The sequence below is a fragment of the Saccopteryx leptura genome, chromosome X, assembly GCF_036850995.1.
Source record: "Saccopteryx leptura isolate mSacLep1 chromosome X, mSacLep1_pri_phased_curated, whole genome shotgun sequence".
NCBI lineage: Eukaryota > Metazoa > Chordata > Mammalia > Chiroptera > Emballonuridae > Saccopteryx > Saccopteryx leptura.
This window is the reverse complement of record NC_089516.1, coordinates 125,462,014-125,478,915: the sequence shown is the minus strand read 5'-3', so window position 1 is coordinate 125,478,915 and position 16,902 is coordinate 125,462,014. Positions and strand designations below refer to the sequence as shown.

The 16,902-nt window shown below is 39.3% G+C and overlaps 1 protein-coding gene across 8 annotated transcripts in view; it reads left to right on the top strand.

The window, feature by feature from the left end:
* ENOX2 (ecto-NOX disulfide-thiol exchanger 2) overlaps window positions 1-16,902 on the top strand; it is a 384,366-nt gene that overhangs the window by 285,108 nt on the left and 82,356 nt on the right. For all 8 annotated transcript variants that reach the window (XM_066356618.1, XM_066356617.1, XM_066356616.1 and 5 more), the window contains one exon: window positions 16,720-16,875. In XM_066356618.1, the coding sequence (XP_066212715.1) occupies window positions 16,720-16,875 (156 nt within the window). The remainder of the gene's footprint in view (window positions 1-16,719; window positions 16,876-16,902) is intronic.

The following is a 16,902-nucleotide window of genomic DNA, read 5'->3' as shown; positions in this document are numbered from 1 at the left end:
TGATCCTGAGAATAAAGAATGAACCCAGGGGTATCATACTACCTGATTTCAAAATATACTACTATACAGCCACGATAATCAAAACAGTATGGTACTGACAGGAAAAAAAAAACACATAGAGATCAATGGAACACAGTAGAAAGCCCAGAAATAAAACCACATATATAAATAAATAATTTTTGACAAAGGAGCGAAAAACATACAATGGAGAAAAGTAAGCTTCTTTAGTAAATAGGGTTGGGAAAATTGGAAAGCCACATGCAAAAGAATGAAGCTTGACTAAAGTTTGTCCCCTGGCACAAGTATCAATTCAAAGTGGATCGGAGACCTATATATAAGATCTGAAAAAATAAAGTACATAGAAAAACAACATAGACACTAAACTCTTGGACCTTGGCCACAGAGAACAATTTATGAATTTGACCCCAAAGGCAATAGAAGGCAAAAATAAATGAATGGGACTATATTAAACTAAAAAGCTTCTGCACAGCAAAAGAAACTGACAACAAAACAAATAGACAGCCAACAAAATGGGAGATGATATTTGCAAACAACAGCTCTAATAAAGAGTTAATATCCAAAATATATAAATAATTCACAAAGCTCAGCAACAAACAAGCAAGTGATCCAATTAAAAGATGAGGAGAGGGCCTCAGCAGACACTTCTCCCAAGAAGACATACAAATGGCCAACAGATATATGAAAAAATGCTCATCTTCACTAGCTATTCAAGAAATGCTAATCAAAACTACAATGAGATACCACCTGACACCTGTTAGATTGGCTATTAACAACAAGACAGGCAATAACAAGTATTGGAGGGTCAGCGGAGAAAGAGGAACCCTCATTCACTGCTGGGGGAATGCAAACTTGTGCGACCATTATGGAAAAAAGTATGGTGGTTCCTCAAAAAGTTGAGAATAGAACTACCATATGACTCAGCAATCCCTCTACTGGGTATCTACCCCCAAAGCTTGAAAACATTGGTACGTATTGACACATGCACCCCCCCATGTTCATCACAGCATTATTCACAGTGGCCAAAACATGGAAACAACCTCAGTGTCCTTCAATAAAGGATTGGATAAAGAAGATGTAGTACATATATACTATGCAATATTACTCAGCTATAAGAAACGATGACATGGTGTCATTTATGACAACATGATTTGAATTTGAGAACATTACATGGAATGAAATGGATAAATCAGAAAAAGCTGAAAACTATGATTTTACACATAGTTGAAATACAAAACTGAAACTCATGGAAATACCATATTTCATAAGACACTCCCATGTATAAGACACACCTTAATTTTGGGGCCCAAAATTTGAAAAAGAAATGTATTACAAAAAGTTATTGAACTCAAATTTTATTCATCATAAAATTCATACAACTCCTCACCACTGTCAAAACTCCCATCCATTAGCTTGTCCTCATCTTTGTCTAATGACGAATCACTGTCTTTAACAATGAGTGCAAAAACAAGTGCGAAAAAGTGGGAAATGCAAGTAAAAAAAAATCTACAACTACTGTGTAAGACGCACCCAGTTTTTAGACCCCAAATTTTTTTTTTTTATATTCATTCTTTTTTTTTTATTTATTGTATTTATTTTTAATGGGGTGACATCAGTAAATCAAGATACATATATTCAAAGATAACATGTCCAGGTTATCTTAAAGTTCAATTATGTTGCATACCCATCACCCAAAGTCAGATTGCCCTGTCACCCTCTATCTAGTTCTCTTTGTGCCCCTCCCCCTCCCCCTTCCCTCTCCCTCTCCTCCCTCCCCCCGTAACCACCACACTCTTATCAATGTCTCTTGGTCTCACTTTTATGTCCCATCTATGTATGGAAAAATGCAGTTCCTGGTTTTTTCTGATTTACTTATTTCACTCCGTATAATGTTGTCAAGGTCCCACCATTTTGCTATAAATGATCTGATGTCATCATTTCTTATGGCTGAGTAGTATTCCATGGTGTATATGTGCCACATCTTCTTTATCCAGTCATCTATTGATGGGCTTTTTGGTTGTTTCCATGTCCTGGCCACTGTGAACAATGCTGCAATGAACATGGGGCTGCATGTGTCTTTACAAGTCAATGTTTCTGAGTTTTTGGGGTATATACCCAGTAGAGGGATCGCTGGGTCATAAGGTAGTTCTATTTTCAGTTTTTTGAGGAACCACCATACTTTCTTCCATAATGGTTGTACTACTTTACATTCCCACCAACAGTGGATGAGGTAGACCCCAAATTTTTCAGAAAAAAAATGTGCGTCTTAAACATAGGAAAATTTGGTAGATAAGAGTGCAGTGGTTACCAAGGGGAGGGAGATGTGAGAAAGGGGGACAGGAGGGAGTTAGAGGAAGGGTGTAAAAAGGGACAAATGTAAGGTGATGGAAAATATTTTGACTTTGGGTGACGGATGTACAACATAATTAACTATTCAAATGATGCAGTGATGGTTACCTGAAATCTATGTACTCTTATTGATCAATGTCTTCCTGTTACATTTAATTTTCTAAATAAAAAAATAATAAAGAATATAAAAGAAGACAGTTCTCACTAAACCCAGCAGGCTAATTCTGATAAGAACAGAAAGAAAAAGAGAATATATGACACATAACAAGACACTGTTCTTTATGCTCCTCAAGGAGGCCTGTGCTTGGTTTTTCATTATTTTTAGTATGTTCTACAAATAGAATACACTTTTGGTGGCATTTTAAAGTTAATATCCTGAGAAAGAGCACAATTAATCATCATGGTGGATACTTCACCAATAAAATATTTTACCAAATAGAATTAATATCTTTCTAAAACAAGCTTTAATCTTACCCAGTGATGGTACTCTCAAATCTCCCCTTGGAAACTCATGAATCATGCTAGAGACCACTCATTCATTCATACAAGAAGTATAATATTTACTAAGACTTGCTATATACAAGGTATTGTGAGGAACGCTAGAGATAAAGCAGTGAATAAAAAAAGACAACAATTCCAACCATCATAGTGACTTCAGTACTTTTAGCATGCCACCCACCTTTGTATTTTGTCCCTAATAAGACCTGGTTTCTTGACTGACAATAGCCCAAAGGGTTCCCATCTGTTTTGTTCATTTGTGGATTTATTCATCATTCATTAAAAGTATATTGAGCTAGGTCAGGGGATCCAAAATGGGTATAGCTCATTCTGTGCTTTCAAGTTCAGAGTCCAGTAGCAGAAGAAACATTGAAATAAAAATATTGTTTTATCCAGGTGAAATAATAGGGGTTGTTAGATCAGTAGTGGTGGTCAGGGAAGATTCACAGAAGTAGTAAGATTTGAATTTGATGTCCAAGTATACATAAGGATAGGTCAAGTGGGAAATAAATCTCTAAAAACAGCCCAGGCAGAGGACCTAGTACATCAATGACTGAAAGTTATGCAAGAGTATATGGTATGGAGACAGTGGTTAAATACTGAGTTGGATTACATCAACTGATTCCACAAAGAATTTGAGGCAGCTTATAAAAGAACTACAACATAAGGGAGAAAATATAAGCAAAATAAAGTATCATCTGGGAAAATATAAATGAGAATAGAACATGAAGTCTAGATAGGAAGGTTAATTAGAATCAGATATGTATGTCATAAAATCCCACCTAGTTTCTAAAGTGAAGCTGCACCTGATCAGTTATATGATTTGATTTGCATTTTTCTTGAAGAGAAAATACACCAATCCTCAGGAGAAAATCTTTTCATGCCCCCTAACACTTTTGTGTGTGTGTTTGACATTTTAGTTGTAAAAGAAGTTTTAACAAGGAGCTTCATGATAGGGGTAGACACTAAGTGAGGTAGTTGAGTGATCTCTAAATTCCAAACAGTAGCTTGTATCCCAGGAGTAGTCAATATTACTTCTGCTAATCTGCTGAAAATGTAAAAACTAAGAATATAGTGACTTTTTCATGAAGTAGAATTTACTCATTTAAAAGGACTGTTGTCTGACTTTATTATGAGATTATAGGCTTCTTATATTTTTGGTTTTAAATGTTCTTTCTTTTGTGAACTATACATGAAATGTACATGATTAATGTCTGTTATTTTTTCCCACATCTTTTTTGGCAAATTAAGAGGCTAGAAACCTTAATATATGTATTTATTAAATATAGGTAATTTTATTTTTCATGATTATATGTTTCAGGTTTACAGTTTTATCATTTGACATCTATATACACTACAAGTGTCACCTCCAAAAGTCTAGTTACTGTTCATCACCATACAGTTGAACCCTTCTAGCCTTTCACTCACCCTAACACCCTTCTCCTCAGACATCCAACGATCTGATATATATATCAGTTTGTGTTTTTATTTTGTTTTGTTTGTTCATTCATTTTTATTCATCTCTAAATCCAGAAATCTGAGAAACACAGATGTAAAGTGCAATATCCTCATTAATATTACTCCAAAGATGTTCATAGCATCTCTGGGTAAGAGTTGAGTATATGACCCTGAATCTGTCAAATATCTTAACGAGACAAAAGCACAGTATAAATAAATAGGAAGGACTAAGTAAAAGGTTGACTAGAGAGGTAGATATTTGCAAAAACTTAATGAAGAAATAAGGCTTTGTAGGGACTACCAATCAAGATGGCAGAGTAGGTAAATGCTGTGTTTGCCTTCTCCCACAACCTCATTAAAATTATTCACAAGGCTTTAAGTAAACCATAGGGAATATAGTCAATAATATTACAATAACTATGTATGGTGCCAGTTGGTGTACTGGAAATATCAGTGGGAACTCTATATAAAGTATATAATTGTATAATCACTAAGCTATACATCTGAAACTAATATAAAATAAATTGAAAGAAAAAGATATTTAAAAATTTACAACTGTACTACAGAACACTCATTATTGAGACCACTGGAAATCTAGCTGAAAAGAAATCCTCTAATTAAAGATATAAACAAGAAGCCATGCTGATACTGGTAGGAGGGAAGGAAACACAGAACAGGCTGGTCCTGCACCCACATGTAACAGTTGAAAATCAGGAGGGATTATCTCAGCTGTAAAGGTACCACATGTGGAGTGTGGGATCAGCTCCCCAGCACAGAGTTCCAGTGCCAGGAAGAGAAGTGCTCATAACTTCTGGCTATGAATATCAGTGGGATTGCTGCTGAGTGAGATAGAGAGCTTCTGGAGCCCTCTTAAGGGGCCCACATATGGACTGACTTGCTGACAGACTCAACTATTCTGAGCTCCAGTGCTGGAGCAGCATCTTGAAAAGCTCGAGGGAGAATTTGAGGAGATGACATCAAAGTAATGGCTGCATGAGAGATACTTCTGATCTCTCCCCTTGACATTTCAACAAATTGAAAAACTATAACACAATGAAGGAACCCCAGCTGGGCTCGCAGGCACATGAAAGATTTATGCACCAAATGGACTAAAGGTGGGACAGGGTGAAAAATACAATCATGGTGAGCTTTTGAGAGGAGAGGAGACAAACTTAGAGTGACTAGTTTTTTTGATTGTTTGTTTGTTTTCTGTACTGCACTTTGGGGAGGAGGGAAACTCAGGCTCTCTGGATGTTGTCTGAGCAGTATGGACAGAGAAACTCATAGTGACTGGATCTCCTTCTGCCAGGAGCAGCAGTGAGACAGTGGGGCAGAGGGAGAGATAAACCAAAGCAGCCAGAGCACGGGGTAATGGCCAGTGTTACCACGGTCTGCCTGTAGCTCATACTAGGCAGAGATGGAGAAAGTTAAAGTACGGTGGTAGTGGAGCAACCAAACGGCATCGCAATTGGCCCACCATGAAAGCTGGAATACCCACTAGTGGGCAGGAGGGACTAGGTTGACCAGCACTGCAAAAGTGGGCGGTTTTTACAAAAAGGTTCACCATCATGATCCTAAAACGTAATCCCTCTTCTCCCTGAACAACATGATCTCTCTTCTCCCTGAACAACATGATCTCTCTTCCTTTTTTTTTTTTTTTTTTCATTTTTCCGAAGCTGGAAACGGGGAGGCAGTCAGACAGACTCCCACATGCATCCGACCGGGATCCACCCGGCATGCCCACCAGGGGGCGATGCTTTGCCCCTCTGGGGCGTCGCTCTGTTGCGTCCAGAGCCATTCTAGCGACTGAGGCAGAGGCCACAGAGCCATGCCTAGCGCCCGGGCCATCTTTGCTCCAATGGAGCCTTGCTGTGGGAGGGGAAGAGAAAGAGAGAGGAAGGAGAGGGGGAGGGGTGGAGAAGCAAATGGGCGCCTCTCCTGTGTGCCCTGGCCAGGAATCGAACCCAGGACTCCTGCACGCCAGGCCGACGCTCTACCGCTGAGCCAACCGGCCAGGGCCAATCTCTCTTCCTTTTAAAACCTTTTTATGCGAAAGCCCTCCCCCAACACATGTTAACATAATCACGCCCATCCCTAGCAATCACCTGGGCAATGGGCTTCCACATGGGCAGCACCATCTTTAACAAAGTGAGCATAATATATTTTATCTGCCCAACACCATTCACGTGGGCAGTGCCATTTTTAACAATAAAAGTGAGCAAAACCAGAAAAATACAGATTTTACAAACTTATTTGCCCAACATATGTCATTTGTAATTGAAAAATAAAAAAAAAAAATTTAAAGGGCCCTGGCCAGTTAGCTCAGTCTGTTTGCAGCATCATCCTGAAACACCAAGGTTGCAGTTTTGATTCCTGGTCAGGGCACATACAAGAAGTGACCAATGAATTCACAACTAAGAGGAATAATGAATGAATGCTTCTCTCTCTCTCTCTCTCTCTCTCTCTCTCTCAAGCCTCTCTCCTTACCCCCTTACCCCCTTCCTCTCTCTGTCTCTCTAAAATTAATCAATAAAAAAATATTTTTAAAATGAAATGAAACCGGAAAATATAACAGAGTTTGTGCTGCCTGTCACCAATTCAGAGAACAGAGATTGAATCTTTTGGGGCGCTTTATTTTGATGGCTGGCAATCTGGAGAAATCAAGGTTACATTCCCAAATCATCTCAACCCCCTTTCCCCAGCCAAGATTTTTTATAAGGGAAAGAAATGGTAGGTAATAATGGTTTTGGGATTTCAAGGGAGAGTCAATCAGATCATAGTCAAAGTTAACTGGATAATACTCAGTGAGAGATCCTCTTTGGAGTACAAAGACAAAGGCTTTGCTTGCAGTCCCCTGGAGCACAAAGGTTGATCACTGGCATATGCAGATCTTTGTTAGGTCCTGTAGGCCTGACAAAGTTGAATCACTTACAGACTTGCAGATCTCTTTAAGTCCAATAAGCCTGTTCAGGTATCCCCGTTCCTGGAACAAAGCTTCTACTGGCATTAACCATTATGCTCATTGACCATAACCAAAGCCATCATTATGCAAGCTAAAATTTTAAATTTTGAGTTCCCCCATCAATATCTATAAATGCAAAAGCACACATACACTCATATATATACACATGCACACATACACTCATATACGTACACATGCACACACACACATATATAAAACCTGGAATGTATTTACAAATATTGGAATAATATCAATCCTAAAATAATCTTGCCGTATTAACACAATCTGATGCTTTAAATATACAGTGGTACCTTGAAATATGAATTTAATTCGTTCTGTAACTGAGCTCGTAAGTCAGTCAACTTGTATATCAAACTGCCGATACTGGATCCATGCATCAACGCGCCAACTAGTGGCAGCTTCCTGAATCATGACTCGTATCTCGGAATTTCACTCGGATCTCGAACAAAAATACGGACCGAGTCACAGCTCGTATTGTAAAAAAAAAATTTGTGTGTTGGTCTGTTTGTATCTCAAGATACCACTGTATATGTGTGATATAATAATATCAAAATCTAAAAGAATGAAAATTCATTCATGGAAATTTAAGATCAAATCAAGGTTTATTGGGGATAATATTTATGAATTGACATTATGACACATAGCACACTCAAGCTTAGTTTGTTTCTTTTATTCTGTTGTACATGAGACAGACCTACCTCAACTTTTCAGCTGGCCTGAAACAAGGGTTTTGATGATCTTCTGAAGAAGCAAGATGGATGCCGGTAGATTTGAGATTCATTGCACAAAATTTTGAAAATTTGTCACCTATTTCCAAAAGGGCTGATGATAAGTCTGGGATCATCTTGCAGCTTAAATAAGCTGTCTTTAGAAATCTGTTTACTCACTTCAGGTTGACTGCTTGAAAAGTCTTTTTAAAGATCTGTATACAGAGGGGGAAGTCAGGACTATATTGTGTTAAAATATCTAGGTACTCTGGCATAATTCTTAATTTTCCAATTAATTTCATAGGAACTCTAAGGAAATAGCAATAATGTTCCAAAAATGTATACCTGAACTGGAATCATATTTTCTATAAAGTAGCTTAATTGTGTATATATAGTTAGATCCTTTCATAACACTCATTTTAGAATCTGTGCTTGCATTTCAGTGTTTTTACTATGACTGCAAACTACCTCTTGGTTTTAAAGGGTCTCTGGAATAACTAAAAGATTGGAAATGCCCTTATGGACCTTGAGGGACATGGCTGGGGAGAAACCACAAAGTGCAGGCAGAGCCTTCCAGTGGTTTTGGAGGGGCCTCCAGAAAGCCAGATCCAAGATCTATTTCTAAAAAAACAAAGCAATATAATAAACATGTTACCTCTTCCACTGCTTGCCTTCAGTTCATATATTGCCACAATTTCAGCTTTCAATAGGTCACAGTTGAGACAATGAATTTAAAACAGAGACCTCTAAATTACCTAACACTGTGGTAAGACATATATTAAATATTTCAAAAGGAAATTTTAGATCTAGAGATAAGCAACCTAAGGTATGCTCTTGGACAGGCACATTTGAAGGCCTGCTACAAGTTGAGTAGGTACAGAGTTTATTCTGACAAGGAGCATTTTTTTCCCTGTGGATCCATGGACTTTGTGGAAAGCAGTGTAGACTATTGATTGAAAGCATGGTTAGTAAAAACCACCTATTGTATTGCCTTACTGTGTTATCTCTATGAGTTTCAATTTCCTCATATGTAAAATAGGGAATAATAATATTGCCTATTCTTTGGATTGTTTTGAAGATTAAGTAAGATGATGTATATAAAACCTGGAAATTCATACATGTTCAATAATGGGTAGAAAAGTTGTGTCCACAATCCCCCATCCCTCCTGCCACAAATGTGGAGCTTGCCACAAATTTAATTGGCTGGCCAGAAAATATCAAAGGTTGAATCATATAATTGGACTGTGTGCTATCTTTTTTAGGCATCAAAAATGGACAAACTCTAAGGTTTCTAGCGTTTTATAGACATCAGTTATCTTAATGCATCTATTATAGTGTCAGTCATCTGGCATTGTCCCAACTGCCCTTTCCACACAGCAATAGTACAGTGACAACAATTGCTCAAGACTGGCTCTAGGGCCCTGCTGGATTCCAAAGCACCTTTTCAGTAATCAGAAAAATCATAGTAAGTCTATTTTGAGTGCTTAGTATATACTTTCTCTTTTCATTCTTTGAAAATAGCTAACTTTATTAATCAATCACACCCCAGTCCCCAAGCATCCAGCATATTCTGCTTACCTATCACTGTATAACAAATTACTTTATAACTTAGTAACTTAAAACACAATAATTTTATTATATTTTAAGATTTTTCTGGATGAATAATTTGGCCAGGACTCAAATGGGTGTTCTTCTGTTTCGTATGGAATGAACTGGAATGCCTCAGTTGTAACACACTGGTCTGGAGGTTCCAAGACAGCTCTACTCATCTGCATGGCACCTTGGCAAGGACAGATAAAACACTAGGCTCAGCTGGATCCTCACTTTCTGTTTACACTAGGATCCTCTCCACATGGTCTCTCCAGCATGGACATGTTACATGGTGACTTGAAGCACCCATAGCAAGTGTCCACAGACATAAATGGAAATTTTATCTCTCTTAAGGCCAGGGCCTGAAAACAGACACAATATCCCTTCTGCCATATTCTATTGGTCAAATTTGTCATAGAGCCCAAATAGGTTCTCAAGGGGTGGGTCATAGACCTCACATTCTAATGAGAGGAGTATCGAAGAATTTGAGTCCAACTTTAATTCACCACACTTGGAAAAAAATAATTATATAGAAGTATTTTGTTACTTATTGGCCATGTTATCCAGCACACTTGATTCACTTTATACCTACAATTAAATTAATTCATTAAAACAATTGTCATACTACATTGAGTGGCAGTGCAGTGGTTAAGAGCATTAGAGTTAGCCTGACCAGGCAGTGGTGCAGTGGATAGAATGTCAGACTGGGACACAGATGACTCGGGTTCAAAACCCAGGTCACTGGCTTGAGTAAGAGCTCATCTCTCTTGAGTATGGGCTCACCAGCTTGAGCGTGGGGTCTCTGGCTTGAGCCTGAGATCATCGACATGACCCCATGGTCACTAGCTTGAGCCCAAAGGTCGCTGGCTTGAAGCCCAAGGTAACTAACTGGCTTGAGCCCACAGTTGCTGGCTTCCGCAACGGGTCACTCGCTCTGCTGTAGGCCCCTGGTCAAAGCACATATGAGAAAGCAGTCAATGAACAACTAAGGTGCCTCAATGAAGAATTGATGCTTCTCATCTCTCTCCCTTCCTGTCTGTCCCTATCTGACCCTTTCTCTGACTCTCTGTCTCTGTCACAAAAAAAAGAGTATTAGAGTTAAAGTAACCTAAATTTGAATTTAGGTCTGCCTCTTACTAGCTGTGTATCCTTGGGCAAGTAACTAAATCCCACTGAGTCCCACTTTTTTTATTTATAAAATGAATAATAATAATACCTAGCTCACAGATCTTTTGGGAAGAAATTATATAATATGCTTAGCACAATGCCTAGCACATTGGAAGTACCCAATAAACAATTATATTATATAATAAAATATATAACAAATAAACAATTATACTGATGATAATTATTGATGATACAACATTTTAACTGCTTGCTTGACTATTTCCAGACTAAACTTTGAGGTCAAACATTTTGTCTTACTCATTCCTCCAAAACCAATACCTGGTTAAGGGCTTGGCATCAAAATATTGAGTGGATGGACAAATAGATAACTAAACTGCAACATAGAGATGGCATTTGCCACCATTGTAATTCCCTAGTTCAGATGTGTACAGAGAATGGAGGATGATAATATTGCCAGGTAACTATTCTAGGTTTAGTAAGTGCAAGTTGCTAGGCAGCAGGAGGGCGTAAGGCTATACTGAAACATTACATGATTTTAACTCTGAAGAGCGAGCTGGCCCAACTAATGCTCAGGATTTGCAGCATTTCCAGCAAACTGGGATTTGGGGAAGTGCACAATTCAGAAGAGGAATATAAACCATATTATAACTCTCACCAATGGCTGTGCCAAGATTCAAGAAAGCAGTAGGGAAAGGTTGTGCTAGAAGAAATGGTAAAAGCAAAATAAAACAGGGTATTTATTGTGAAAAAGAGTTTGGAGGAATAACTCTTGTGCTTTTCCACAACACTATAAAGTGATTCCAAATCTCCTTCAGAAGATTCAGTTCCTAATATAAGTAGTAGTACTAAGTGCCGTTGGCAGTACTCCCCAAGCCAGGTAAAGGGAGAAAATTTCTCTGGTGTTCTATTCCAAAAAAAAAAGGTGTTTGAAATTGTTGGACTTCTTTAATTTTTTAGGTTCTACAATACTTGTACATGAAAGGTAAAGATTGAAGCTGGGGTGGCCAGTCCACAGTCTCCCTTGGCAACTGGCAGGTCGGTATAAACCCCCAACTAGGTCAGACCTGGAGAGAACTGCAGCAGAATCCCTTATCCCATACTGGAGAACTGACAGGCTAAGCCCCTTGTACCTGAATGGAAGGTGGCTATGGGGAAGGGGGAAAGCCTCCTTTCAGCTTCTCTTAGCAACTGGCACATCGGTATAAACCCCCGACTACATCAGACCTGGAGAGAACTGCAGCAGACTACCTTATCCCATATCACAGGGGTCAGGAACCTTTTTCGCTGATAGAGCCATGAACGCTACAAATTTTTTTTTTTCATTTTTCTGAAGCTGGAAATGGGGAGAGACAGTCAGACAGACTCCCACATGCGCCCGACCGGGATCCACCAGGCACGCCCACCACGGGCCACGCTCTGCCCACCAGGGGGCGATGCTCTGCCCATCCTGGGCGTCACCATGTTGCGACCAGAGCCACTCTAGCGCCTGAGGCAGAGGCCACAGAGCCATCCCCAGCGCCCGGGCCATTTTTGCTCCAATGGAGCCTTGGCTGCGGGAGGGGAAGAGAGAGACATAGAGGAAAGCACGACGGAGGGGTGGAGAAGCAAATGGGTGCTTCTCCTGTGTGCCCTGGCCAGGAATCGAACCCGGGTCCTCCGCACGCTAGGCCGACGCTCTACCTCTGAGCCAACCGGCCAGGGCGAACGCTACATATTTTAAAATGTCATTCCGTGAGAGCCATACAACGACCCGTGTATGTTAGGCATTACCCAATAAAAATTTGGTGTTGTCCCGGAGGACAGCTGTGATTGGCTCCAGCCACCCGCAACCATGAACATAGGCGGTAGGAAATGAGTAGATTGTAATACATGAGACTGTTTTATATTTTTAACGTTATTATTTTTTTATTAAAGATTTGTCTGCAAGCCAGATGCAGCCATCAAAAAAGCCACATCTAGCTTGCGAGCCATATGTTCCCGACCCCTGCCATATGAGATAGCTAACAGGCTAAACTCCTACCTGGTTCTATGGGTGGAAACTGGGGAGAACCAAACCGAAAACACAAGGCTGGTGTGTTCCAAAAGAAAAATTTATTTAATACGCCTGGGTGCAAGCATATCAAGACAGACCAAAGCTATGTTTTTATCATGGAGGGTTAGAACAGGGTTTTTATAAGTTAGTCAGGGGTCTTGGAAAAAGTGGCTGACATCACTGCCTCCATAGGTACAAAGTAATATTTTTTCGTATGTGGATTGGAGTGGCAGCACAGTTTCTCCAGACTGTGTATCTCCCAGGTCAACTGTCTGATGGAGTCCTGGGCTAGTTCAAAAGTTCTGGGGCCAGAGGCTTCAAGTAAGCCAGTCCTCCCCTCATCCCACAGGTTTGCAGTATCTCTGTTCCTGTGGCTAGGCTTTTACAAACAACTATTATGATTGAAGCTCCCCTAATTGTCAGGTCCTTTTCCAATGTAAGTTTTCCCTGACATTTCTCCAAAGATAAACTTTTTGCTACATTTCAAAGTGAAGGCCAGGAAGCCATTAAGTGAGAGAATAGCAAGCCAATTAACTGAATTTTAGTTTTAAAGAGGTGTAAACTTAAAGGCGCCCTGAACCCAAACCTTACATGGCTTTTCTTAGTTGGCATTTTCTTAGTTGGGAAATTCATGTCTCTTTTGCTGTTTAATGGTTGAAAATTTAAAAAAATAAGGGGAGAAATAATGTGATAGGAACTTTTGAAATAGCATGTACAGCTTGCCCTCTAGCAAGCCCTGTGGGGCAGTATAGCCTTTGGAACTCTTGGCATATTGAACTCAAAGTAGAAAAGGAGTTTATCTACTCTGGCTTTAGCCATGTGTCATGAATATATTTGCTTTTAAATGAATTTCATAAAATATTAATGTAATCATACCAAACAGCAAAGTGGTGAGTTCATTAATCAGGAGTTATATTTATCCTGTGTATTTGTTTTTGTTTGTCTCCATTTATTAGTAGACAGTACATGGAAACAGGCATTTCTTTCTCAAAGTGGCAGGACTGGTTTAATGAACTGGTGTTTCTGTAATCTGTGGTAAGGTAAAGTTGTGAGTGACAGAGCTATATGAATAACAATGAGGAAGCAGGCAGAACAATAAAAGAAAGCAAACATTTCAGTAGGAAGGAAAAAATAGATGGCATGTTTAGTTAGCATACAATCTAATAAAATATTTTCTACTGAAAATTAGGTTTGTAAATGGGTGAAGTAATGTTAACAATTTTTCTAAGGTGTTATACATAAGGAATAAAATTTTTCCAAAACATAAATGGCATGCTTAACCACAGTACTCTTATTCTACAGCACAGGAACAGATTATCAGGGACCTTAAGTTCTCCCAAAATGGAAAGGAAGATCTGGACCCTTGTCTCCATCTACCTAGAGCCTGACATGGAGAAGGCTATCACAAATGTTTGAGGAATGTGGAAATGAATGCCTTAATAAGTGAATTTATTAGTGTGCGTATGCATGTTTTGAATGAAAAAAAGGAGAGTTACCTAACAGGACTACCTCTTATCCCACCAGTGTATTTATCTGTTCTGTCCTTTAATACTTTGAAATCAATGTCATTATTTATCCCCACTTTTACCAAAAAGAAAATGAAGACACACAGATATTAAGAAAGCTTCCTCAGCCCTGGATGGTTAGCTCAGTTGGTTAGAACATCATCCCAATAAGCCAAAGTTGTGGGTTTGATCCCCAATCAGGGTACATAAAAGAATCAACCCATGAATACATAAATAAGTGGAACAACAAATCAGTGTTTCTCTTTCTCTCTCCCTCCATCTTTCTTTCTAAAACTCATTAAACTGAAATTTTTTAAAAAGAAATCTTCCTCAAGTTCTCATAACTAGTGTGTAGAGGAGAGTACGGATGAGAGAGTCACAGGGAGGGAAGGAAGGAGAGTGTATACACGTACATGTTGGGTGAGGTGACTATAAGGGCTCAAAATATTTTTTTCTTCAGGAAAATAAATTTTCCTCTTGGAAAAAAAATTTTCTTTCCATATATGTTAGAGTCTTGACATGACTGGAATACAAGAGGATGGGGAATGCCCTAAGTCTTTTGGGCTGGCTTATAATAGGGGGTGCTCATTTGTCAGTCACTGCCTATCTGCCTAGTCATAAGACTCCTTCCCACCATGCCTGTTGTACCTGAAATTCCGCTTTTTTTTTTTTTTTTTTTTTGGAAGAAATTCTGCTTTTTTAGGAACCACCAATTCTTCTCACTGCTTAAATCTACGCTTCCTTCAACATCTTAGAGAGCCACCCAGGGGATTCAGAGCCACCTTGCGGACATGCTTACAGGCATTGCCCCTCACACCATTGTGTTGAGCAAAGTAAAGTTTTCAGGCATAGGACCTGCTACTGCTAATGCAACTGCCCCTTCACTATTAGAACTCCTTCTGTCATACTTTGTTTGCAGTTCACTGTACATTCTATAGTAGAAGGCAGGGGTGACAAGTGGGAAAATAAAGAAGTAGAATGTCTGCCCTTTTCTCAAAGAACTTGCATTTGGATATAGAGACAATATAGAAACAGTGAAGTCAGTACCACCTTTAGGCCCCAACAGGTGGGGCCACTGCTCTGGGCCCACACCATGGGCGACCTCATTCTTTGAAATGCCTATCTTGATATTTTATAAATCCCCTTCAGTACTGAGCACTGGCCAGGCACATAGTGCAATCAGGGTAGGTGCCCCAAGTCCAGAGCAGGTCCTGTGTGGTTTTTGATCACAAGAATCACATTTGTGTAGAACTGACCAGGGCTTGCAGTGTCATCTAAGCAAGGAGCCCCAATCTCACAACCTATGTGGAAACCAGTACTCATTTCTTAATTTGGGAATATTCTCCAATCTTCCACCTCACATGTGGAGTCAACTAGTTGCCCCCAAGGAACCTCAGAACTCACGCCAATGGGGTGCTCCCAGAGTCGTGCTTCCAGGAGAGTAGTAGCCTGGCAAGTAAATCACTTCAGCTCTCAGGTATGGTCATTATTTCATGTTATTGCATGAGATTGTGCCAACAGAATAGTATTGATGTTGATTTGGAGTGAATCAAATTGTGTACCTATATAGACAAACCCCGCAAAAAATATTTGTTTGGGGGCCTCCATATATCCTAGAAGCATCCCTGAAGGAAACAAAGGATAATGTAAAATAAAATAAAATTTAGTAGCAACATGTGTAGAACAAATACTTTTTAGACATAGAGTTAAGAATAAACCAGATTAATCTGGAAAGGGTTCTTCAGGGAGGTTGGGTTGTCAGCCAGGCCTGTGGTCATGGGGAGAATTTGGGGAGGCTCAAATGATTCCACACAGAGAAAACAACATGAATAAAGACACAGAAAATAGTTCTTTTTTGAGCATTTTGTGCTATGCATTATGCTAAGCACATTACAGTCTTCATTTTGTTTATTCCTCACAGCTCCCTATAAGGTACATGGAATTAACCCTGTTTTATAAATGAGGAAATGGGGGTTCAAAAGATTCATTCTGTTAAGAACATGGTTAAACTAGGACCCAGGTCAGCCTGATCACCCAAACTATGCTCTTAACACCATGCTATACTGCAAAAAAAATAAATAAAAATAAAAAAACAAGAAGTGTTACAAGGGACAGCAAGAAGCCTTGTCTAAATGGAGCAGAAGATATGTATTGGAAACCAGTGGAAGGTAAGACCAGTAGAAAGGCACAATAACATTATGAAAGGCCTGGATGTCAAAATGAGATGTAGAGAACAATAGACAGTAGTCAAACATAATAAAAAAGCTCCATCCCAAAAGGAAAAATGTGTGAGTATAATACAATATTTAAGACTTGGTCATGCTAATAACGTTTTCTTAAATATTCTGCCTCTGTATTAGAGAGAACTTTGGTGTGGAAGCATATAGGGGAACATCCGGCCTCCATTTGACTTGACCTGGTGTCATTGATTGTCCTCTCCTTTTTTTTTAGACTTTGATCCTGCTCTTGGAATGATGACTGGGATTCCACCAATAACTCCGATGATGCCTGGCTTGGGAATTGTACCTCCTCCAATTCCACCAGATATGCCAGTAGTAAAAGAGATCATACACTGTAAAAGCTGCACACTATTCCCTCCAAATCCAAGTAATATTCTGCTTTTTCTCCACACAA